At 45.9% G+C, this 27,147-nt stretch overlaps 1 protein-coding gene across 1 annotated transcript in view; it reads right to left on the bottom strand.

The window, feature by feature from the left end:
- The window catches only part of LOC309566677 (beta-1,4 N-acetylgalactosaminyltransferase 2-like), a gene marked incomplete at both ends in the record, with an annotated part of 345,172 nt that overhangs the window by 211,352 nt on the left and 106,673 nt on the right, over positions 1 to 27,147 (bottom strand). The window contains one exon of the mRNA XM_082271932.1: positions 7,456 to 7,599. Within this exon, the coding sequence (XP_082128058.1) occupies positions 7,456 to 7,599 (144 nt within the window). The remainder of the gene's footprint in view (positions 1 to 7,455; positions 7,600 to 27,147) is intronic.

Genomic DNA, 27,147 nt, shown 5'->3' on the forward strand with positions numbered 1-27,147 from the left:
AGAATCCCCTGCGGGGTACTTATCACTTAGATAGGTTTAGGAATAACAGTGTCCATTGGAGAGGGGTGATCCCGTAGTGAGATACGGATCACCAGCGAGGTTTCCGGCTTCAGTTCAGCAAGGAAGGTATGTCAGCAGCTCCGACTTCTCAGGCGTAGGTGCGATGAACATGTGGGTTTGAACGAGCGATGAGTGAGAGCAAACCGGCGATTGAAATAGCCGCTCATAGCGGCGCTTGGCAGTGATGTCATCCGGTCTTAAAGGTATATGCGTCCTTTGTTATACAAGATGGGACGCAATTAAGAGAGGAGAAATATGGAAGCAAGGGTTCCAGAGGTACCGGAACATTACAGTACCCCCCCTTAAGGCCGGCTCCGGAAGGCCTCTAGAACTGGTTTTTCTGGATATTTCGAGTGGAAATTGCGAATCAGTCTAGGGGCATGTATATCGGAGGTATCCAGCCAGGTGTCATCTTGGGGCCCATAATTCTTCCATCGTACAAGATACTGGAGTCTTCTTCTATTGAAACGGGAATCCAAAATTTCCTTTATCTCAAATTCTTCTCCACCCTCCACTTGTACAGGAGGTGGAGGTGAGATAGTAGGCCTTATTCCTTGGTTAGGAACATGGGGCTTCAGTAGAGACACATGGAAGACAGCATGTATCTTGAGGTCTACTGGCAATGTGAGTTGTACTGCAGCTTTACCAATAAGCTTCTCTATTGGGAAAGGTCCCAGAAACAGAGGTCCAAGTTTTTTACTAGGGATCTTTAGTCTCAGATTTTTTGTAGAAAGCCAAACAAGATCCCCAATGGCATATTGGGGAGAGGGTTTCCTACGGAGGTCGTAGTACTTTTTTTGTTGGCTATGAGCACGAGATATGGTATTGTTGAGTAATCCCAGAGAATCCTTTATCTGGGCAAGATAATCAGATGCCACTGGATTACTTGATGGTAAGATATGTGGAGGAAGGAGTGTGGGATGAAACCCATAATTCAGGTAAAACGGACTTTGCTTAGTAGTGCTATGAGTAGCGTTGTTATAGGCGAATTCCGCCAGTGGGAGGAGATCTGCCCAATCGTCCTGTAGATACGAAGTATAGCAACGCAGGTACTGTTCAATGCACTGGTTAACTCTCTCTGTCTGTCCGTTGGTCTGAGGGTGGTAGGGAGAAGTGAGGTTACGCTCTATTCGCAGTATCTGACATAGAGCTAGCCAAAACTTTGAGATAAATTGTGAACCACGGTCAGACAGCAGTGTTTTTGGAATACCATGTAACTTAAAGACATGTTTCACAAGTAATTCTGCTGTTTGTTTGGATGAAGGTAGTTTTCGGATAGGGGTGAAATGTGCCATCTTGGTCAGATGGTCCACTGATACCAAGATGGTGTTGAATCCTTTGGAAGGTGGTAATTCCACTATGAAGTCTAAGGATACCACTTCCCACGGAACGTGGGGTATCGGTAAACTACAAAGTAATCCTGATGGTTTCATGTTGTCAATTTTAGACCTTGCACAGATATCACAAGATGAAACAAACTTTTTTACGGTTGTCTTCATGTCTGGCCACCAAAACTGCCTAGTAAGTAGATTTAAAGTTTTAGTCATACCCATATGTCCTGCCATAGGTACATCATGCGACAATTCTAAGATCTTGGTTCGCATAGTAGGGGGTATGTATAATTTATCGTTGTAGTAGAGGAAGCCTTCTGCGTCAGTAGTTAGTTGTGGTGGAGGTGAATCCAACCCTATGCTGTGCAAAATCTCCTCCTTTAGTGAGCGAACGACTCCGATAATACGTTCAAGTGGTATTATAGGAACTGAGGGAACCTCAGTGCAATCTTTCTCGGCTAGTCGTGAGAGTGCATCCGCTTTTTTATTTTTGTCTGCGGGCGTGTAAGTTACTAAAAAATTAAATCTCAGAAAGAATAACGACCATCGTACCTGCCGGTGGGAAAGAGTTCTATTAGTCTGAAGGTATTGGAGGTTTTTGTGATCAGTATATATCAGAATTGGCAATTGAGTGCCCTTAAGTAGATGTCTCCAATTCTCTAATGCCAGTTTTATGGCTAATAACTCCTTCTCACCTACTGGGTAGTTCACCTCAGGGCTACTTAATGACTTTGAAAAGAAAGCAACTGGGTGAAGAGGTGAGGTGTTTGTTGGTCGTTGTGAGAGAACTGCTCCTACTGCCATATTAGACGCATCTACCTCCAAGATGTATTGAAGGGATGGGTCTGGATGGCATAGTATGGGGGCAGTGGTAAAGCTTGATTTCAGCAGAGAGAATGCTCCTTTGCTTCTTTTGTCCAATTAAATGGTCTCTTCGTGCTTGTAAGTTGTGTGAGAGGTTTCACAATCGCAGAGAAGTTTTTAATGAATTTCCTATAGTAATTAGAGAATCCTAGGAACCTTTGTAATGCTTTGCGAGTGGTTGGCACAGGCCAATCCAGAATGCAGGATATTTTGCTCATGTCCATTTTGATTCCACTTTTAGATATAATATATCCTAGGAATAGTACCTCCTCTTTATGAAACAAACATTTATTTGATTTAACATATAAGTTATGTGCAAGTAGTCTTGACAACACAAGTCTCACATGTTTTATGTGCTCAGGTAAGGAATGAGAATAGATAAGTATATTGTCCAAATATACTACCACACAAACATCAAGCAAGTCTCGGAATATCTCGTTTATAAACCGTTGGAAGGCTGCGGGGGCATTACATAGCCCAAATGGCATTACAAGGTACTCAAACAGTCCGTATCTGGTTCTGAATGTCGTCTTCCATTCATCCCCTTTACGGATTCGAATTAAATTGTATGCCCCTTTTAGGTCCAATTTTGAAAAGAAAGAAGCCCCACGCACCTGTTCGATAAGTTCAGGAATAAGAGGTAAAGGATAACGATCCTTTATTGTGATGGCATTTAATTGTCTGAAATCAATGATAGGCCTAAGGCTAGAGTCCTTATTGCGGACGAAGAAGAGCCCAGCAGCAGTGGAGGAAGTAGAAGGTCGGATGAATCCTTTTGCCAAGTTCTCATCCAGATACTCCTTAAGGTGAGAGAGTTCATCCTGTGAGAGAGGATATACATGTCCGTAAGGCAACTTGCTATTAGGGAGCAGATCGATACAACAATCATAGTCCCTATGAGGAGGTAGCATTTGAGCGTTTTTCTCAAGGAAAACCTCCGATAAATCTTGATAACACTTAGGAATAATGTCATCCGGCAGTACAGACAGGATCCTATCATGTGTGGGGAGGTTACACGTCGTCTCACAATAGTGAGAAGAGAAGGTTAACGTTTTTGTTTTCCAATCGATGATTGGTTGATGTATGTGTAACCAGGGAAGTCCCAAAATGATTGGAAAATGTGGTGAAGTTAATACATCAAAGGTGGTGGTCTCCACATGAGACTCGTCAGCAGTTACAAGAAGTGCCTGTGTCTGACTGGTGATAAGACCAGAGGGTAAAGGGGTACCGTTAATAAAACTAACGGAGACAGGTTTGGGTTTTGAAACAATAGGTATTTTATTAAGGGAGACAAAACAAATGTCAATGTAGTTTCCACAAGATCCTGTGTCAATCATAGCCTTGGTGGTGATCCTAGTTTGGTCCCACTGCAATGTTAATTGAACAAAAAGATAAGGATTAGAGAAGGAAGTTGTGAGTCCCCCTAGCAAGACATTTGAACACTCACCCTCTTTTCTGCGGACAAGAGGACAGTCGTTTACCAAATGATTCGGGGATGCGCAGTACATGCAAAGATGTTCGGTTTTCCTCCTGGCACGTTCAGAAAGGGTCAGAGGTGGACGTATCATTCCTACTTCCATAGGAGTAGGGTCATCAGGCAACATCCGAGAAGGACTGGAAAATGGTGAGCCCATCTTCTCAGCCTTTCTTTCTCGTAGTCGTCTGTCAATATTGATACTGGTCTGGATCAGTCCCTCTAGAGTGCCAGGTAAATCCGCTCGGGCGAGCTCGTCTTTAACGGCCTCAGATAGGCCGAGTCTAAACTGCGTTCGCAAAGATGTGTCGTTCCACCCTGAATCAGGGGACCATCTTTTAAAATTCGCCACAAAATCTTCAACAGGTCTCCTTCCTTGTTTTAAGGCCCGAAATTGTGTGTCAGCGGTACTCTGCTGGTTGGGGTCTTCATATAAAGTAGCAAGTTGTGCTAGAAATAAGGGAGTGGAAATTAAGGAGTGGATCATCCTTTTCAAAGAGAGCATCTGCCCAGGCCCGGGGTTCACCCGTTAAATAGGAGATGATAGTACAAACCTTAATATGGTCAGTGGTGTTGGTTAGAGGTTTTAACAAAAAAAACAATTGACATGTGTTTTTAAATTCACGGAATTTGCTCCGATCACCAGAAAACACTATAGGAGGGTTTATCTTGGGCTCACGGGGCTGAGCAGCAGGAGGCTGTGTGAGACGGCCAAGCTGCTGTCTCAAGGTTTGATTGTCATTTTTTACCTCTGTAAGCACATGGATCAATGCATCTACTTGCTGTTTTAATTGTAGTACATGAGTGGATAATTCTGCTGAATCCATATTTTTTTTAAAGGCTCGTTCAATCTGTAACGTTCATGCGTTTTTGTTTGTGGATGGATTTACAGCTTTAGAATTATTACACTCAGTAGCCTTGTAGAGAATCTGTTGAACAACATATCCAACTCTCAGGACTTCATCACCGTGTACAGCCTGTTATATACTATATATATATATCAATAGATGTTTAATGGAGGGATAGAGTATATGAGGATATAGATGAGAGACAGGCTATTGTATGGTGAGCACTAGAAGTAGTATTAGGAGAGTTGCAGGTGATGGTAAAGCAGATAGGTTCTGATGTCAAGTATAGTGCAGATGGTAAGAGGACACAGATGGAGTATACTTAGACAGAGTAACCTAGTGCAAGGATAGTTCAAGGTAGTCCCAAGAGCTAACAGTCTTATGCAGATGATAGTGAATAGATAGATAGTCTTGGTAATTGCAGTAGATGACAGTAGGAGATTGGTTAGCAAGAATCCCCTGCGGGGTACTTATCACTTAGATAGGTTTAGGAATAACAGTGTCCATTGGAGAGGGGTGATCCCGTAGTGAGATACGGATCACCAGCGAGGTTTCCGGCTTCAGTTCAGCAAGGAAGGTATGTCAGCAGCTCCGACTTCTCAGGCGTAGGTGCGATGAACATGTGGGTTTGAACGAGCGACGAGCTCATAGCGGCGCTCGGCAGTGATGTCATCCGGTCTTAAAGGTATATGCGTCCTTTGTTATACAAGATGGGACGCAATTAAGAGAGGAGAAATATGGAAGCAAGGGTACCAGAGGTACCGGAACATTACACAGTGATTGGGGCTGATCTGAGGTGTGAAGGTGCAGTGATTGGGGCTGATCTGAGGTGTGAATGTGCAGTGATTGGGACTGATCTGAGGTGTGAAGGTGCAGTGATTGGGGCTGATCTGAGGTGTGAAGGTGCAGTGATTGGGGTTGATCTGAGGTGTGAAGGTGCAGTGATTGGGGCTGATCTGAGGTGTGAAGGTGCAGTGTTTAGGGCTGATCTGAGGTGTGAATGTGCAGTGATTGGGGTTGATCTGAGGTGTGAAGGTGCAGTGATTGGGGCTGATCTGAGGTGTGAAGGTGCAGTGATTGGGGCTGATCTGAGGTGTGAAGGCGCAGGAATTGGGGCTGATCTGAGGTGTGAAGGTGCAGTGATTGGGGTGATCTGAGGTGTGAATGTGCAGTGATTGGGGCTGATCTGAGGTGTGAATGTGCAGTGATTGGGGCTGATCTGAGGTGTTAAGGTGCAGTGATTGGGGCTGATCTGAGGTGTGAATGTGCAGTGATTGGGGCTGATCTGAGGTGTGAATGTGCAATGATTGGGGCTGATCTGAGGTGTGAATGTGCAGTGATTGGGGCTGATCTGAGGTGTGAATGTGCAGTGATTGGGGCTGATCTGAGGTGTGAATGTGCAATGATTGGGGCTGATCTGAGGTGTGAATGTGCAGTGATTGGGGCTGATCTGAGGTGTGAAGGTGCAGGAATTGGGGCTGATCTGAGGTGTGAAGGTGCAGTGATTGGGGCTGACCTGAGGTGTGAAGGTGCAGTGATTGGGGCTGATCTGAGGTGTGAAGGTGCAGGAATTGGGGCTGATCTGAGGTGTGAAGGTGCAGGAATTGGGTTGATCTGAGGTGTGAAGGTGCAGTGATAGGGGTTGATCTGAGGTGTGAAGGTGCAGTGATAGGGGGTGATCTGAGGTGTGAAGGTGCAGTGATTGGGGCTGATCTGAGGTGTGAAGGTGCAGTGATTGGGGCTGATCTGAGGTGTGAAGGTGCAGTGATTGGGGCTGACCTGAGGTGTGAAGGTGCAGTCATTGGGGCTGATCTGAGGTGTGACCTTCACAGATCACCTCAGATCACCCCAATTCCTGCACCTTCACACCTCAGATCCCCCCAATCCCTGCACCGTCACACCTAAGATCAGCCCAATCTCTGCCCATTCACAACTCAGGTAAGCCCAACCTCTGCACCTTCAAACCTCAGATCAGCCCAAATCCCTACACATTCACACCTCAGATCAACCCAACCTCTGCACCTTCACACCTCAGATCAGCCCCAATCCCAGCACCTTCACACCTCAGATCAACCCCTATCACTGCACCTTCACACCTCAGATCACCCCAATTCCTGCACCTTCACACCTCAGATCAGCCCCAATCCCTGCACCTTCACACCTCAGATCAGCCCCAATTCCTGCAGCTTCACACCTCAGATCAGCCCCAATGCCTGCACCTTCACATCTCAGATTATTTGTGCAAAAATTATAGATTATAATAATCTTAAAAGAGTGTAGAAAGTGCACTGTGCTTAAAAGGTTAGCCCTTGGGCAAAGAGTGTGCAAAAATAAACAGAAAGTGCTTTGTGCTGCAGAAAATTATCTGTTTACTATTCAAATTTATTAAAACCAAAAATTATTAAAGTGCACTTGTGCTGTGTAAACCAATTTGTGTACCAGTTTGCCGAAGTGCTATAAATGAGTGAATGAAGAAATATTGCTACAAATACTTTTATTGTGATATCCCCATCTCGGGGGTGAAAACTTATAATTTGTGATCAAATGAAAATGAAATGAAATGAAATGAAAAATAGTGTAAACTCACTTCCCCCCCCCCCCCCCCCGATATACAGTTCTACTACGCCATGGAAGCCTCTCTGTCTTTTGTATACTGACTCCCTAGACGATTATCACTGAGCAACTACAAACAGACGAGCCGAACACAGGAGCTCCATATGTGTAGCACTGCTGTTATCATAATTTTCTGGCTTCCATATTTTGATTTTGTAACCCAGAGCAATAACTGCTTTCTTTAGCCTGACCTTCCTGATAAAATATCATCGCCCATATTTACCTTTAGGAACACAACACATATACATTGTCCCTTATATCTTACCTTTTCTTGTAATGTTCATATTCCTTCTTACGTCTTTCCACAGCAGACCTTAAATCATCTGCAGGTACAGATGTCTGAAGCTGTTGTACCCCAAACCCTTTTCTCAGCTGGCAGGAACATGCACTCTTATTGGAGCCCGGATAACTAAAAATGTAAAAGATATTTGACTTAAAATTCTGAGACATATACCAAACATTGTGACTTTTGATGATAAAGTCGTTTTTATAATATGAATTACAAATTAAATAAAAAGAGTGATTTTATTTAAAAAAAAAAATGAGAGTAGGTAGGAATTGTATTGCAGAAGAGGCATTCTATGGGGTCTATTTCCAAGAAATTCACATAGCTATTCATCTAATGAAACTTCATGTACATTAGGGCTGCGCATCTTCACTTACCTCACGATTCGATGCGATTATGATTATTAGAGTCACAATTCGATTCCGCGATGCATCACGATGCATCCCGATTACTATGGGGACCCTTTTCTAAAGGGGGATCTATGGGGACCCTGCTCTAAAGGGGGATCTATGGGGACCCTTCTCTAAAGGGGGATCTATGGGGACCCTTCTCTAAAGGGGGATCTATAGGGACCCTGCTCTAAAGGAGATCTATGGGGAGCCTGGGCCTGCCCTAAAGGGGATCCAGGGGAACTGAGCTCTAAAGGGGGATCTATGGGGACCCTACTCTAAAAGGGGATCTATGGAATAGATCCCCTTTAGTGCAGGGTTGCCATAGATCCCCCTTTAGAGCAGGCCAGCATCCCCAGAGATCCCCCTTTAGTAGAGCAGGTCCCCCCATAGATCCCCCTTCAGTAGAGCAGGTCCCCTCATAGATCCCCCTTTAGAGCAGGCCACATCAGGTTAGAAGAGTTACCTGATGCTAGTTGTAGTACTGTAGGCCCTGGTAAGGAGGAATGCTGGGCTCTGTAGTCCCCCTAGTTGTACTATAGCAGGCTCTGGTAAGGAGGAATGCTGGGCTCTGTAGTGCCCCTAGTTGTAGTATAACAGGCCCTGGTAAGGAGTAATGATGGGCCCTGTAGTGCCCTGACCTTCCAGGAAGCAGAGCTGCAGCCAGTTGTGGGTGAAGTAGTGGTAGCCAGTAGGTGTATGGAGTAGGGCTCGGACACGGACAGGTCCCGGTTGATGAGCCTCATGTCGGCATTTGGAGCTCGGACTCGTGCAGTGTAGTGTGCACGGTACAGGCGGAAAGCAGGGCCTCCTCGGCCAGTCCATTGGGGGGGACGGTAGTCCGTGGGTTGGGTTGCTCTGCAGGCTCCGCTCTCCTTTAGTATGGGATGGTGCTGCTGCTATTTTCCCCAGTACTAATTGTATGATATGAACATAATTCTAGTACAGGATATGTCAGCTTACTTCAAATTATTTCCTAAAGGGCTGTAATGAGCCTCATATTCCATTTCTCTGGACTTATCTACCTGCTTCTTCCTCTCACTTTCCCTGATCTGCTCCTGCTTATCAGATCAATAATTGTGAAGGAAACAGGTCTTCTTGTAGTAAAGATAATGCTCCCTGTCATAAATCCCCCCTCTCAGGGGAATGAGGACAAATTAGACTTTACAAATTCTGATCAATCTATGACAGCAGTCCTTGTAGTGCGACACCCCCCCCCCCCCCCAGTGAGGGTGCTGAGGGTACTGGGACTCCACAGGGGTCATTTAATATTAAATTCCACTATGTCCAATACTGGGACATAGTGGGACTAGTCCCACTAGTCCAACTCTTTAAAGTTCCTAAGCCTCTTAACTAGGGTTGAGCGAACACGGACTGTATTATTCGTGTTCGTACCGAATAATTGTTTTTTTGTTACCCGAACACGGACCCGAAAACTTTACTGTATATTCGGGTAAAAATCTGTGTTCGGTCGTTTTATTTCCGGGTTTTGCATGCATTGGCGCGCTTTTCATGGCGGGCTTTCAACAGCCAATCAACAAGCATTTAACTGGTGTGCCTTAAGCCATCCCAGCCATTCCTACAAATGTATTAGTAGCTGTGATTGGCCATCTGAAGCATGTGACCAAGTCTTTATAAGTTCGAGCCAGCGCCGCTGCGGCGTCATTCTGCTGTGTACTAGTTCAGGGACAGAGCACACATCATACGTGCTGGCTGCTGATTAGGGACAGTCAGGCAGGCAAAACTCATTTGTGTCCGCATAGAATTGAGGGACAGGTCGGAGTGTGTTAGGCAGGGCGAGTTGTAGGCATTTTAGGGCGAGGCTGCTGCTGATTTTTAGGGTCAGTTTTCTACAATCGATTTTGCTGTGTGGGAGGGGTTTGCAGTGACCAATCTATGATCTTATCAATCCTTTTAGGGCGAGGCTGCTGCTGATTTTTAGGGTCAGTTTTCTACGATCAATTTTGCTGTGTGGGAGGGGTTTGCAGTGACCGATCTACGATCTTATCAATCCTTTTAGGGAGAGGCTGCTGCTGATTTTTAGGGTCAGTTTTCTACGATTGATTTTGCTGTGTGGGAGGGGTTTGCAGTGACCGATCTACGATCTTATCAATCCTTTTAGGGAGAGGATGCTGCTGATTTTTAGGGTCAGTTTTCTACGATCGATTTTGCTGTGTGGGAGGGGTTTGCAGTGACCTATCTACGATCTTATCAATCCATTTAGGGAGAGGCTGGAGATAGGCAGGTGTCAGTGGTCCACATCGATTTTGCTGTGTGTGGGGTGCAGTGAACACAATTTTTTTTGCCCACTGAGGAGGAGGGAGAAAAGTATTTTTCTATCAGTCACTGTGTGCAGCGTTTTTCCTTCAGCTGTGCTGTGCTGACTCTGATCATACACTGCTGTGTTCAGTGTTCAGTTCACATGTGCTATTATTGAGTGGTTTCAAAAATCATACACATTTTTCTATTCCACTATTCAATATACAGCCTTGGGTTAAAAAAAATTTAATTGTGGCCTGCAGCAGAGCGGAATGATATTTGGGGTTTTTGGGGTTCATCTCATACTTCTGAAGATTTGAGGGTGCTGCCTGTTCCAAACTCCTCCTACTCCTCATCCAGCCTTTTAAGGGTACAAACAATAGTAATTGGGGCCTAGTGTGGTTTTGTACGTGTGAGATACATACACTTTTTTTGATCATATTTTCTATTCCGCTATTCAATAAAAACCTTTGGGTATCAATTAAATTGCGGGATAGTCTGTGTTGGTACGTGTGAGATCCACCTTTCCAAGTTTTTGGGGTTCATCTCATACTTCTGAAGGTTTGAGGGTGCTGCCTGTTCCAAACTCCTCCTACTCCTCATCCAGCCTTTTAGGGGTACAAACAATAGTAATTGGGGCCTAGTGTGGTTTTGTACATGTGAGATACATACACTTTTTTGATCATATTTTCTATTCCGCTATTCAATAAAAACCTTTGGGCATCAATTAAATTGCGGGATAGTCTGTGTTGGTACGTGTGAGATCCACCTTTCCAAGTTTTTGGGGTTCATCTCATACTTCTGAAGATTTGAGGGTGCTGCCTGTTCCAAACTCCTCCTACTCCTCATCCAGCCTTTTAGGGGTACAAACAATAGTAATTGGGGCCTAGTGTGGTTCTGTACGTGTGAGATACATACACTTTTTTTGATCATATTTTCTATTCCGCTATTCAATAAAAACCTTTGGGTATCAATTAAATTGTGGGATAGTCTGTGTTGGTACGTGTGAGATCCACCTTTCCAAGTTTTTGGGGTTCATCTCATACTTCTGAAGATTTGAGGGTGCTGCCTGTTCCAAACTCCTCCTACTCCTCATCCAGCCTTTTAGGGGTACAAACAATTGTAATCGGGGCCTAGTTTGTGTTTGTACGTGTGAGATACACCGTTTTGTAAAATTTGTCCTATTCCGCTATTCAATATACACCCTGTTTGAGTGTAAAAAATTAAATTGCGGGATAGTCTGTATCGGTACAGGTGAGATACACCTTTTTAAATTTGTTTGGCGCATCTCCTTCTACCGCTGAGGATTGCAGGGCGCTTCAGTTTGCCTCCTGTTCCCAACTCCTCCTACTCCTCTTCCTCATCCTGCCTTTAGGGTACAAAAAATTGTAATCGGGCCTAGTCTGTGTTTGTACGTGTGAGATACACCGTATTATAAAATTTTTCCTATTCCGCTATTCAATATACACCCTTTTGGAGTGTAAAAAATTAAATTACGGCATAGTCTGTATCGGTACGTGTGAGATACACCTTTTAAATTTGTTTGGCGCATCTCCTTCCCCCGCCAAGGATTGCAGGGCGCTTCAGTTTGCCTCCTGTTCCCAACTCCTCCTACTCCTCTTCCTCATCCTGCCTTTAGGGTACCAAAAATTGTAATCGGGGTCTAGTCTGTGTTTGTACGTCTGAGATACACCGTATTATAAAATTTTTCCTATTCCGCTATTCAATTTACACCCTTTTGGAGTGTAAAAAAATTAAATTACGGCATAGTCTGTATCGGTACGTGTGAGATACACCGTTTTTTATCCTATTCCGCTATTCAATATACACCCTTTTGGGGTAAAAAACATTAAATTGCGGCATAGTTTGCATATTTGACTGTTAGATACACCCGTGCTATACTGTTGTTGTTTTGTTCCGCTATGCAATAAACACCTTTCTAGGGCAAGATCTTAAATTACAGAAATATGAGGAGACCGTCAAATAGGGGCCGTGGCCTGGGTCGTGGTGCTGCTGGTAGAGCTCCTGTTGCAAGGAGAGGACGTGGTCCATCTGTGCCAGCTACACGCACAAGTGAAACACCTTCCTCAAGTGTTAGTAGGCGACAGAACCTGCATCAGTATTTGGTAGGGCATCATACGCCTCTAGAAGTGATGAGGCCAGAACACAGAGAGGCGATAGTAGATTGGTTTGCTGCTGACAGTGCCTCCAGTTCCTTCACATTGTCTCCCACCCAGTCTACTGCAGAAAGGTCAGAGTTGGCACCTGCAGCCGATGTCCAACCGTCTTTCACCTCACCCCCTTGCAAATCAGGCAAGCAGTCTGAGCCCCAAGCCATACAGCAGTCTCTTCTTCTTTTTGAGGACTCTGTCAGCAGGGTTTCCCAGGGCCGTCCACCTAGCCCTGCCCCAGAAGTGGAAGAGATTGAGTGCAGCGATGCCCAACCACTTATTTCTCAAGATGAGTACATGCAAGGACTATCGCAGCACGTCTCCGATGATGACGAAACGCAGGTGCCAACTGCTGCGGCGTTCAGAATTGTGGAGACCGACAAGGAGGGCAGGGGTGAAGACTGGGTGGAAGATGATGTGGAGGACGATGAGGTCCTCGACCCCACATGGAATGAACGTCATGCAGGTGACCTGAGTAGTATGGAGGAAGAGGCGGTGGTCGCACAGAGCCACCAGCACAGCAGAAGAGGGAGCAGGGTGCAGAAGCGGAGCGGCTGTGCCCTAGACACTACGCCTGCTACTGCCCAACGCAGCAAGGGAACGAGCGCACCAAAGTCAGCTCAAAGGAGTTCTCTAGCGTGGAAGTTCTTTAGAAAATGTGCTGATGACAGGACACGAGTGGTTTGCACCCTGTGCAATCAGAGCCTGAAGCGAGGCATAAACCTTCTCAACCTGAGCACAACCTGCATGATCAGGCATCTAAGTGCAAAGCACGAGCTGCAGTGGAGTAGACACCTTCAAAACCAAGAAACGTCTCTGGCTCATCCTGCTTCCTCTTCTGCTGCAGTCTCGGCCGCTCCAGCCACATCTGTAGTGATACCGGCACCTGCCACCTCGCAAACAGAGGATCTGTCAGCAACACCACCACCTGGGTCACCAACCATCTCCACAATGTCCCATGGAAGCGTTCAGCTTTCCATCTCCCAAACACTTGAGAGGAAGAGGAAGTACCCCCCTACCCAGCCGCGTTCCCTGGCCCTGAATGCCAGCATTTCAAAATTCTTGGCCTTTGAAATGCTGTCATTCCGTCTGGTGGAGACGCACAGTTTTAAAAACCTTATGTCTGTGGCTGTCCGACAGTACGTCGTGCCCAGCCGCCACTACTTTTCCAGGCAAGCCATCCCTTCCCTGCACAACCAAGTGGGGGAAAAAATCAGGTGTACACTGCGCAACGCCATCTGTGGCAAGGTCCACCTAACTACCGATACGTGGACCAGTAAGCACGGTCAGGGGCGTTATATCTCCCTAATGGCACACTGGGTAAATGCAGTGGTGGATGGGCCTGAGGCGGATAGCAATTTGGCAAAAAGAACAAAGAAAGGGCGCACCGACCTAGCGCATTATCCTCAATAAAAGGCTTTATTTATGTAACATTAAAAAATGGCTACTCACAGACGTAGATAAACATAAGGCGTGTCAAGCTGATTTGCTCAATTGTCCGTGTTTAGTCCATATAATCGTCCATGACCGATGAGGTGACTGACGCGTTTCGAGGCATAGCCTCTTCCTCAGAGCCCACCCTGTGCGCACGCCTATGACACCGCCACATCCACCACCACCTCAACCTCCCTCCTACTCCATATGGGCCTCGTCCTTCAGAGATGAAGAACATTGTTTTATTTTTCTGTTTTTTTTTTGTTGTTTTAAGTTATTTCCCTATCCACATTTGTTTGCAGAGCGCTTGCCATGCTCTTAACTACGTTTTGCTGCCATTTGCAGCACTCTAGCCCTTTCCATTGGTGTTTTAGAGCCATTTTAGTGCCTGAAAGTTCGGGTCCCCATTGACTTCAATGGGGTTCGGTGTCCGGGAAAAGTTTGGCAAAAGTCCGGGACACGGACCCGGACTTTTTTTTAAAGTTCGGCCGAACCCGCCGAACACGGACATCCAGGTGTCCGCTCAACTCTACTCTTAACACCTCATTATGTGTGATACCACTGGATTTTACAGGCTTCTGCGAATGGAACTGACAAGTGACAGGGATATGTCAATGGGCAGGACTTCTCTGTGCTCTTTTCCAGATTGCTTTATGCTATGGTAGTTTTTATAAGCAGTCCCATGACCAAACAAACCCCAGGGTGGCTTCAAGTAATACTAGGTGTGTTGCAGACAAGCAGTCCCACCCAAACAATGAAAGCTGACACCAGAATTGTGTGACAGCCAGGACACCCCTGCCAGGACATTCACAGCAATGCAGGTGGTGCAAGGAGAAAGTCACAGGTTTGTGGGGGAGGAGGAGGAGGGGAGGGGGGGCACCTGTCAGTGATAAGAAGGAGGAGTGATTTGGGGGTGATGGTTCCTGATATGGGGTTTTTGCAGCTGAGAGCAGAAGCGGTGGTGATGTCATTTTCTTAATGCCTACGAGGGCTTTTAGCCACCCCCAGCCCCATGTTTGCAGGGAATAAAAGCTGTATGTATAGAGGAGAAGGGGGCACACCAGCCAGCAGACGCGATGAGGAGGAAAAGCTGGGAAGTCCCGCACCTTATGCCTCACCCTGACAGCAGAGTATCTGTGATCCTGCACGGTACCTCCTCCTCCTGCTCCCAGCAAAGTACTACTCACTACTACTCCTCAACTCCTCATACTAATCCACTGCAAGAATCTACAAATACACATATCCCTCTTACTCCCAGCAAGGTATTGATCCTTATCACTACTACTAATTTATAAATACCCCCCTGCACCCAGCATAAGGCTACTTACTACTCTGCTCTCCTCCTCTCCTCTCCCACGAGGAGCTCCGTGTTCGCAAGCCCGGCTGCCGCTGCCACTCTCATCACGCGCAAGCGCCGCCCACCCCGGAAGTGACGTCAAGCTAATCGATTTTGCAGTCACCCCGAATCGATGCAGAATCGCGAAGGGTCTCATCGCGATGCATCGATTCGACGATTATATTCAGCAGGCCTAATATATATACATTTGTTCTATGTGAATTAAAGTGATTGTAAAGGCAGAAGGTTTTTTTTATATATATCTTAATGCATTAGGAATGTTCTAAACTTATAGAAAAAAAAGGAAGGTTTCTTTTTTAATCAAATGTTCTTGGGGGATTTCCACTTTTAATTTAATGTTCTTAGGGTATTTGCTAGGGATCGACCGATTATCGGCAAAGCCGATATATCGGGGGCCGATCTGCACTTTCCCTGATATATCGGAATCTGCCCCTGAGGTTACCGATATTGCCGATATTTCGGGAAAGTGCTTGTACCACTGCTTGAGGCATCACCCCGGTACCGGCGTCCATAGCCAACGGTTGGCTGTCTTGTAATGACAACTGATGTAGCTGAGAAGCCGCTCGGCTGTCATTACAAGGAGCGGGAGGGGACGTCCCACCACGTCCCCCCCCCCCCCCCCCCCGCTGCCTTCCACGGCTCGCCCGGGTCTCCCGTCCCACCGGCAGACCTGGGCATCCTACCTATACGGCCAGCGGAGACCCAATCAAAGCTGCATTCAGCTCTGATCGGGTCTCGATGCCAAATTAAAAAAAATGACAGCATTCAATACAGCCAAACTTGGGGTTTTGAATGCTTTTAAGTGCAGATGAGGGGTTTGGGGTCTTTTAGACCCCCAGATCCCTCCACAAGAGTACCTGTAAAAAATAAATAAATAAATAAAAATATTTTTTAAATGTCCGAAAATATCGGCAGATATCAGCCGATACCGATATGCGATGACCAAAATATCAGTATCGGTATTGGCAATAAAAAACGATATCGGTCAATCACTAGTATTTTCTCTTCTGACCAAATGTTCTTAGGATATTTTCTCTTCTGATCCAATATTCTTAGGGTATTTAATTCTTACTATTGAATGTTCTTGAATATGTTGCATACAGTATTGCTTATTCACCAGAGAAATCCAAGCAATAACGTGTAATAGTTCACACATTCTAATTACATCTAATTTGAAAACATTGGACTAAACAGGATTTGTCAAATGAATGTTCAATTAGCTCTGCAACTTAAAGCAGTAGTAGACCACAGAAAAAAATTAGGTCATAATATGCTAGTAATAAGTATGCACAGCATACTAGCACATTATGAGAGACTTACCTGAAAACGAAGCCCTCCAGCGGCGTAATGTCACCACTGTAGGCGATTCCATCTTCACCCGGTCTTCCTTACGAGTTCTCGGGCTCCAGCCGTATGAATCCATAAGATAAAGCAGAGGTGGGGTGCTACTACCCAATAAGATGAGGGAATTTTCACAGCGGCCGGGTGCGGAAAAGCAGTCGCACAGCTGCAATGGCAATCATGAAAAGAGATGTTCCTCATCTCCTTGCTTGCTCTATCAAATCTTCAGAATTTATTGTTTCTCCATGAAAGACACAGTATTCAGCTGTATGAGCGGTCGATCCGCAATGATGTCACTCCCACTCATGCGTGGGGGGGAGTCAATTCAGAATTCTGAATGGACGGCATGGTCCATTCAGAGCCCAATAAGCATGCGCCGGTGATGTCACTAAAGTAAATATTTCCTAAACGGTGCCTTATTACAGGCTTACCTATAGATTAAAACCAACAAAGGCAATTTAGTCCCACTTTGAGTATCAAAATATAACATATCAGTATAATAAAAACATGTAAAAAGATATTATGGATATGTTAACATCCGCAAAATTCACACTTACCAGCACACCCTATTGAAGTCTATAAGGGGCACAAACCTTGATACTAGAATAATGGCTTTTCAAGATGAAAAGGCAAACTAATTAAAAAAATGCCATTGGGAACATTTTACCAAAAGAAAAAAAAAAAAAAAAAAAACATTAGTAATACCATACAACAGGAAGAGAGTCCTTCAATGCGACTTTTAGGACAACACTGGAAAAACACCAATCACTTGAAAGTTAAGAAAATGAAAAGGTGAACTCACTCAAAAACCTCTCCCCATTACCTGATCCCCTACTGCACTCAACTGCTCTGATGAGAACACCCTTGCCAGTCGGTGACGGTGTAACAGACCAGACACTTTTAAAATGCTCACGTTCAAATCTTTACTATACAGCCCAGGAGGCTGGGTAGCATCATAATGTCATTGAGATGGTCATTGGTCAGTTGGCAGTCACATTCGCTGACCCTTACAATGGTGAATGAACCTGTAAGCAAAGTATATTACATCACTTGATGTACAATGTCCAATTCATGATGTAAGGTCACAAGATCGCTGGCCAGGGAAGGAGCTAATGGATCACAATCTGTGCTTCATTTGCTTCAGTAGAGTGCAATAGACGCCTGATTTCTCTTTAAAAAAATCTTGCCAAAAGTTATATGATATCACACAGGGGCTATTGGTTCTCTATTTTATAACCTTAAAGATATGTGAAAAAAAATGTTTTAAAAATTAAAGTGTCATATAGAAAAAACAAAAAACAAAAAAAAACATTTTTATACATGTGCCAGGTGCAACTACATACAAAAACAATGTCTGAGCTTATATAGCTCTGCACACACCAGAATTAAAGCAGTCATTCTATGGCCATCATTTACAGTTAACTCTAAACTGATAACCTGTAAGGCAGGGGTGGGGAACCTTTTTTCTGCCAAGGGCCATTTGGGTATTTATGAAATCATTCGGGGGCCGTACAAAATGATCAACTTAAAAATGTGCCTGTTATATTTGGTCAAACATTTAATTAACTCACCCCTAATGTGATGGCTGCAACTGCTTCTCTTTGGTGAGGTGTGTGATGTTAGCCGGTATTGATGATGTTGCTACTCGCAACTGGTTTTCCAGGTTTGCGTCGGTCAGTCTGGAGAGCAGTCGACTTTGTGGTGGTAAGTTTTGAAAAGAACTGCTGGTGGGTAATGCTGGTGGGTATAGCTGGCTGGTACTGCTGTGGGTACTGCTGGCTCAGGCTGGTACTGCTGGTACTGCTGGCTTGTACTGTGCTGTGGGTACTGCTGGCGGGTACTGCTGGCTCAGGCTGGTACTGCTGTGGGTATTGCTGATTCAGGCAGGTACTGTGCTGTAGATACTGCCTTGGGTACTGCTGGCTCAGGCTGGTACTGCTGGCTGGTACTGTTCTGTGGGTACTGCTGGCTGGTATGGCTGGCTAGTACTGCTGGCTCAGGCTGGTACTGCTGTGGGTACTGCTGGCTGGTATTGCTGTGGGTACTGCTGGCTGGTACTGTGCTGTAGGTACTGCTGGCTGGTACTGTTGTGGGTACTGCTGACTCTGGCTGGTACTGCTGTGGGTACTACTGGCTCTGGCTGGTACTGCTGGAGGTACTGCTGGCTCTGGCTGGTACTGCTGTGGGTACTGTTGGATCTGGCTTATACTGCTGTGGGTACTGCTGGCTCTGGCTTATACTGCTGTGGGTACTGCTGGCTCTGGCTTATACTGCTGCGAGTACTGCTGGCTCTGGCTTATACTGCTGCGAGTACTGCTGGCTCTGGCTGGTACTGCTGGCTCTGGCTGGTACTGCTGGTTCTGGCTGGTATTGCTGTGTGTGCTGCTGGTGGAAAATGCTGGCTAGCAGCGGTGCCGCGCTGGAGGAAGAGGCGATGTTTCCTGTATTGGTCACAGGTGGAGTGCATTTGATATCACTCCGCCTGTGACTCACTCAGACTGTCAGAATGAAGCCGGAATTATACAGGATGCATTGGCTCCATTCTGACAGATTAGCTGAGAGACACAGACTCAGCTGCATGGGGGGCCGGACCAAATGACTTTGAGGGCCGCATACGGCCCCCGGGACGTAGGTTCCCCACCCTTGCTGTAAGGGCTTTTATAGCCTCACCTGTGGATAATTTCGGGTACCGGAGACTGCAGTTATTATACAGGCACACTCAATTTTAAGACTTGGCTCGGTGCAACCTCATCTTTAATATTTACGGTAACCAAAAATATAGAATATATTCCTTTTCTATGCACTAAGAAAGAAATGTATTTTAGTAGGGTATTTGTTACTCAAAATATGCAATTGATATACTTTTGCACTAATATTCTGTGACATTATTTATTGAAGCTACCAATGTTTTATTCCCCAGGGTCTCTGTGTTCAGAAAATATATCATGTTAGCTTAGTTGCCAACATTTGAAAAAAATTTCCAGGGACACTTTGCAGCACAGCTATCAATTACTTACCACACCCACTTCCCTGAAGCTCCACCCACTCTGCATAATCTCCGCCTACTTATCAGATTATAGGGTCTGCTCAATAAAGAGGGAATTTCAGGAATATTCGCTATTGTCACACGGATTCTCCTCCTGGTCAATCAGAAAGTGGGTCCTGAGACGTTTCCCAATTGGCCGAAAGGAGAAGCCATCCTATTAGCGAAGGAGGAGGAGGGAGGAGACACAGGGGAAGCCCGACCAATGAAGGGGGACACAAAGGACACATGTCAGTCCAGGGGCAGCACGACTGGGGGGGGGTGTATGGTGTGCGGTGCGGGCTGGAGCTGGTGTGGTCCATGGTCAGGTCCGTATGCCGCCCCCCCCCGACCCATGGAGCACCAGTCAGCACTGGTGGGAACAGAGAAAATGGGGGGGACAAGGAGTTTGGGAGATGGCAAGAAAAAATTAGAGAGTTAACAGGTATAGAAGTGACTGCTAGAGGAAGAGATCAGAGTGCTGTTTATTAGAGAAGAGTGGGGAGCAAAAGAGAGATATTGGAGAAAATGAGGGGCTGCCTGGGATGCTAGAGAGGGAGCATAGTCTCAGCAGTGCCATAAAACAAAAATTCTGTCTGGAAGGGAAAGATAGGGAACAGGGAGAGAATACAGAGACAGCAAAAAACGGGACAAAAAGAGAATAGAGGCTGCCTGCCATTCTGAGGCTGAAGATGGCGGCTGGAGCGCAGGGAGACACCTTTAGGGAATATAAAGGTCAGACAGCCCCTCCAGCCTCCCCCACTCTCCCCCACTGGCCGGGACAAGTCCCTGCAGAGTAAGTTAGCCCGGACAAGGTCCTATTTGGCGGGACTGTCCCGTCAAAAACGGGACAGTTGGCAGCTATGTGTTAGAGGTTTAAACTGCTAATCTTCAGGCCTAAAATATGCATTTCTCTATCGTTCATCGACAGACACAGCTCCATATCTTCATGACTAATAGGATTATGCTGCTCCCATCAGGAATAGGCACTAGGCAGGAAAAAAGCTTAACCACCCTGTTCTGTCCAGCCAGGGTTTCATAACCATTTGCCATAGTCTGTCAATAATAGAGTTAATTAGCTAGGTTATAGCACCATCTAGTGGTGTTAAGTTGTACTACATCTTGTTTTTCTTGTTGTAATAATTCTGGTGCTACTCATAGTGGTGCTACTCATCGTGGGTTCTTGCAAGGCACTCTAGGAAGGGGAAGGGGCAGTCCTCAGTCTCCTGGACACAGAATCAGAGCTGTTTCTTCATGTTTCTCTTCTAAAACTCCACCATCTGTGTAACAGCATATCTGGTGAGTCACTTACCTCTGTAACTAGGGCATCATAGTATGCAGAGCTGTGCAGTTGTTTGTATTACTACTCAGAAAAGTTAACTGTGTAGATGTTAGACTGTTAGCTAGCCATGCTGTCCTATGTGTAGGCAGTCATTGTACCATGTGCTTCACTGTTATGTAATGTATGATGCATGCAGTTCTTATACTCTATACTTATACATGTCTTTTTGTATTCTTATAGTTTTACCATATTTCTACAACCCTGTTTTTGCCATCACATAATAAACCTGTTAAACTACAAACAACAGGCCTCTTATTTGGGAGACAGGAATGGTTTATGCTGAATGTTGGAATACACACTGTATGAACCTGTAAGAAGACAGAACACACCCCTATGGGGGCTGTCCCTGCAGGCATAACCCCACATACAAACTCTGCTATCATTATGCAGTTTGTTTCTGCCTAGTTTAGGAATAGGACCTAGGTCCCTGCTGGGACTTCGGTCTTGGCTATTATGGGAAAGTTTGCTAGTATATGATTATTTTTTTTTTTTTTTCACTAGTTAGTTCCTGAGGACCAAGATCCAGAGGAACTACAAGCAACAGCCGGCTGCGGTTTCACACTGGATAATCTAGATCCTTAAGGTCTCCCGGCCTGGCTAGCGACATGAGCAGGTTATAGTCAAGAAATAGGCCTCGCCACAACAGTTTCCTGATGGATGGGAAACAGCCTGCGAGTGGACCATCTCGCTGGGGCGCAAATGACCTGGAACACCCTGAGTCGCAGCTTCCCCCTGGCTGACAGCACCCCCATCCTGGGTGGGAGGTGATCTGTTTCGGAGCGGTGCCCACCTGATACCGTGGTATGGTGGGTAAAAATTATCCCCCCCAAAAACCCCTGGCGGTCTCGGGGTGGACATGGGCCCCCTCCCTGGAATGGTCGGATCTTAGGGGCTCCCTCAGTTCCCTTGGCACCTCGGAGGACTAGTCCTGTGTGCCCCTTGGTATTCCCCTACACTCTAGCAGGTTTTTACCTTGGGGGGGTGGTAATAATGCGGCCGGTGTGGTGCTTATATGAGGGGGGTGACTTGTCCTGTGTGGGTCCCTGGTCAGGGACCTTTAGATGCCTATTGTTCTGGGTCCCCCTTTGGGGGACCTGGAGACCGCATGGCATGCCGTGGGGGGCCGCAATTTTGCTGTGGTTCATGATTTCTATGTTCCTATTAGATTAAATGGGCAGCCATTTTCTATAGTTTACCATTGAGAATGCATGAGCGGCCAATTTCTTGAGGTCAGTGGGCTGGACAGTCATGCGGCATGGCTTTCTAATTATAGAGGCTGAGTTATCTTCCTGTTCCTGTGCAGTCAGTGTCAGTTTTGTTTTTGCACGGATCGTGCTGGAAGCTTCGTCTGTGGTCTGGTAAAGTTTTACTGGGGTTCCCTGTGTTTTTTTCCTCATTCACTCTGATATTATTATATAATAATCAGGGAATGAGAGCCCGCAGTTATAGCGGTGGGACCGTGTTTTTAGCGGTCTTAAAGGGACATTGCCCAAAAATTTTAATCAGTGAACCATGGAGTGCCAGGATAAAATTTCACCTGCAGACCCCCTGGGAGCGACTGCAGGACCTTTCCGGTTCACAGTCTCAGCAAGAGATTGCATTTCTTTTGCAAAATCTGATGTCTAAGGTAGATTTGATCATTTCTAATTTTGCCAGCTGCAAACGCCCTCCCCTCTGACCTCCATCAACGAGGTGCTCGGACTCTGAGATAGATATGGTCACCGCAGACGCAGACCACCTTTAGCGGTCGGTGTCTTCACATTCTGATGGTGAAGAGGACCTGTCCTCATCGGCCGCCACACTGGAACACGTTTTGGGGAAGCCCTGATAGTTTCAGTGCGGGAAACTATAAAATTGGCCGATGAACCCATAGTGCCAGGTACGCAGGTGTCTTTTGGCTCCTGCAAATCTCATAAGTCAGGCAAGGTGTTCCCTTGTCCAGAATTGTTTCACACTACTGTGGATGAACAATGACGACGTATTAAGCACATGTTGGTGGTGCCTAAGTGTTTTGCATGCCGTTACCCCTTTGCAGAGGCAGTGTCCACTGGGTGGACTGTACCACCAAAAGTGGATTCTTCGGTGGCTAGGTTGAATGAAGCGACTCTGGTACCGGCGGAAGAGTCTCCAACTTTTGCGGATCCCGTTCATAGACGGGTGGAATCCTTGTCCCGCCATTTACATGTGGTAGCAGGTCACATGTTAAAGACTACCTATGTTAACGTTCTGGTAGCGCAGACTGCTACTGAATGGGTGAAGTTGCTTAAAAGTAACTTGGAAGCTGAACGGCTCCCCCTTGCAGTGCTGGAACTAATAGACCAGTTGGCCCAAGCCCTAGTGTTCATGTGTGACACTTCCCTGGATTAAGCTCCATTAGTGGCCAGAACGTTGGCAGTGGGGATTGCTATTAGGCGTATAGTGTGGCTAGAATGCTGGTCGGCTGACCAGGCTTCTAAAAAGGCCTTTACTGATCTCCCCTTCACAGGAGAGAGGCTGTTTGGATCCTCTCTGAACGAGTTGATCGAAGGTATCATGGGGGGTAAGAGCACTCGTCTGCCCCAATTCTCTAAGGGCAAGGCACCACGTCCTAGACGGGGGCCATCCTTTAATGCTCAACAGTGTCTTTTTCATGCCCCTGGGTCGCAAGAAAAAGGTAAATCGTTCAGGTCTTCTGGGGGTTCCAAGAAGCTGAGGTTTGGGAAAGCTAAGACCGGCCAATCTTTATCTGCAGACAAGTCCTTGTCTGCATGAGGGAGCGCCCTCACCCGATTCTGGGGTGGGGGGACGCCTTTGTTTCTTTCTGGAACCCTGGACCTCCTTGATTCAGGACAAATGGGTTCACAAACTGATCCGATCTGGGTACAAGATCAAATTCCGGTCTCCCCCGTCAGACAGGTTCTTCCCTTTCAATCTTCAACTATCCCCAGTCTGGTTAAGGGACTTACGAAGGGCGGAACACGATTTGCTGTCACAAGGAGTGATTGTACCAGTTCCCTCTCAGGAACGCTTTCAAGGGTTTTATTCAAACCTATTCACCGTGCCCAGAAAGGAAGGCAAGGTGCGTCCCATCCTGGATCTCAAGGCCCTGAACAGTACAGAGGTTTCGGATGAAATCCATATGCACGGTAGTGGCGGCTTTACACCAGGGAGACTTCTTAGCCTCCATAGATATCAAGGACGCATATCTACACATCCCTATTTACGCTGGACACTAGAGGTTTCTTCGCTTTGCGGTAGCAGAGGAGCATTATCAATTTGTGGCATTACCCTTTGGTCTTGCCTCTGCTCCCAGAGTGTTTACCAAGGTACTGGCACCGGTATTGGCATTGCTGCCCCAGCGTAAACTGGCACTAATTCTGGGGGTTATTACTGCATAAACTGGCATCGACTTTGAGGTTATTATTGAATAAACTGGCATCAATTCTGGGGGTTATTATTGTGTTAACTGGCACCAACACTGACGGTTATTACTGTGTAAACTGGCACCAATGCTGAGGGTTATTTCTGGCAGATATTGACACCAATGCAGGGGTTATTATTGTGGAAACTGGCACCAGGGATAAGGATTGTTATTCTGAAGACTGGCACCAATGCACAGGGGCTTTTGATGCTACTGACACCAATGCAGGTGGTTAGTATTGCATCCACTGACGTCAATGCTGGCGGTTACTTTACGTGCAACAACATTTTACTCCCGCTATGTCTCCAGTGCACCTCGCAGTAAAAAAATACAGCAGGAATGATATTTTTCAATATATATCATGTATCCACACAAATAGAATAGTTTTTCAAAAAAATGTGGGAGCATTGAAACCACTAAAATCAATATTGTTAAAATGTGTGAGTGAATTTTGTTTTAAATGAATTGATCCTAAATAAATGTTTAATGTTTAAATAGATTACTTTCTTGGAAAGACAGTAATTCACAAAAAACAGGGGGAGTTGTTATTTGCCATTTTCGCCCTGGGCATCAGATGGCCCTTTCCTGGCACTCATTGGATTTATGCTGATGGCTTTGCCAAGTGGCATTGGCCTCGGAACTATGAAGACACCATCAGATCAATCAGCCACAGATGGAGGATCCCCTAACTTGGGATGGCCTTGCGGTTCAACCGGCGGTGAGTTTGCGGCGAATTTTGCTTGTTCACTACCCGCCAAATTTGCGAACATTCATTTACATTGGTGAGAACTTTGACCCATGACACAGCCGTCAGGTGGAACGACACAGCCAATTAAAACATTTCAGCACATGGACATGCCCCCTACCCTATAAATAGACCTGAGCTGTCGGCCATTTCACATTCCGCTTTTTGCCAGTGTAGGGAGAGGTCTGCTGTGCTCATGAGGGAAAGATTGCCAGGCACAAATAGCTCTGTGAAGATCACAAAAGTCCTTTTCAGGGCTGGTATTTCGGTATAAGTCTACTAGTATCTTCTCAGGTTAGGGGCAGGTATCCAGTCGGTGCTTTAGGGGCAGTTAGAAATCGGCATCTGCAGTGACACAAATCGCTCTGTTAATGTCCACAAAAGTCATTTAAAGGGCTGCAATGTCGGTATAGGTCTATTACAGTCTCTTCAGTATAGGGTCAGGTATCCAGTCTGTGCTTTAGGGGCAGTTAGAAATCGGCATCTGCAGTGGCACAAATCGCTCTGTTAATGTCCACAAAAGTCATTTAAAGGGCTGCAAATTTTTTGGTATTGCTGTGCAGTGCACTTAAAAGGGGGGTGGGGGAGGGGGGTAATCCACAGTATAATATACTTTGTAGAAAGTATATTATAGTGGATTAGTAGTATTATTGTGCACTGTGCAGCATTGTGACAGGTGTGGTGACTGAGCGTTGCTGCAGCAATACTACACACAGTGACAAAAGCAATTATAATGTATTATAACTGGTGTGATAGACCAATGGCCCCCCCCCCCCCAATACCACATATTGAAGTGGGGTGTTATCCGAGTATACTTTTACATGTTTATTTGTGTCCTGCAACAATATTGCCTCTTTTGCTGAGTTAAGTCTGGTACACACAGTGCCAAACTCACTGGCCAATTTTTTTGAACTGCTGTGATAGATCAGTGGCGCCCCAATACCACATATTGAAGTGGGGTGTTATTTAACAGTATAATTTTCTAAGTGACAAAAGTTACTGGCCAATTATTTGTAGAACTGGTGTAATAAACCTGTGGCCCCCCAATACCACATATTGAAGTGGGATGTTATCTGAGTAAACCTTTACAAGTGTATTTCTGTCCTGCAACAATATTGCCTATTTTGCAGTGTTAAGTCTGGTACATACAGTGCCAAACTCACTGGACAATTTTTTGAACAACTGGTGTGATAGACCAGTGGCCCCCCAAATCCACATATTGAAGTGGGGTGCTATTTAACAGTATAATTTTATAAGATTGTATTTTAGTCCTGCAAAAATTTGGCCTCTTTTGCTGTGTAAACTGTGCTACACACAGTGACAACAGTTACTGGCCAATTATTTGTAGAACTGGCGAACTGACGGACCGGCAGATAGGGAGGAGAGGAAGGCAGAATTTGCATTGCGTGAGAGTAAGTGTAGAGGTAAGTGGCGCTGCCACAAATTAAATGATAAAGGATGGGTAAGGGTTACACATATGTCTAAAATCTGGGGCCAATAAATAAATCTAGTGCGATATATATAAAGTAAAAATCTAGTGGGCTAAAAACATTAAAATCTAAATTTCTCTTACGTCCTCCGACAGTCGCCGCCCACTCACAAGTCTTCACCAATGGGTATTGACCTTTGCTCCGCAGGAGTAGCTAGGCAACAAGAATTGTTAATACAAAAGCTTTTAGCATAGACACACCCCTAGGGGCTGTCCCCTCAGTCAATACCTCCCTGCACCAGCATTCCCAACTCAGTTTGATCTTGCCTAGCTTAGGAGTAGCAGGCTTTCCTGTGCTGGGGCTTTAGTCTCAGCCTTCTACCCTTTTGATTTTATTTCAAAGTATTTTTCTTTCCTTTACCTAGCTGTTTTGACAGCTTTAGTTTAGGGTTCTTCGGATGAAGATGTTTATGCGGAGCTGGGTCTCGGACTGGCCGCCCTGGATCTCAGGGCTGAGTGCCAGATTGATCCCCAGCCTGCCATCGAGCGTTCAGCTTAGGTTTGCCCTGGCACATTGAACGACCCATCCCTGTTCGCTGCAGGGATGCTGCCTGTGAGGTGGCTACCTCACTGGACGCCATTGTGCGGTCTCGTGCTGCAATACACAGGCGTTCTGGCTGCGGCACTCCCTGTCACCATGATGGCGGTTTGTCGCTGGAGACGGCTCCCCACGCCATCCGGTACGGTAAGCACCTTCTGTGTGGGGACCATCTGTGTGGGTG

This window comes from Pelophylax lessonae, assembly GCF_965119305.1.
Source record: "Pelophylax lessonae genome assembly, chromosome: 11".
Lineage (NCBI taxonomy): Eukaryota > Metazoa > Chordata > Amphibia > Anura > Ranidae > Pelophylax > Pelophylax lessonae.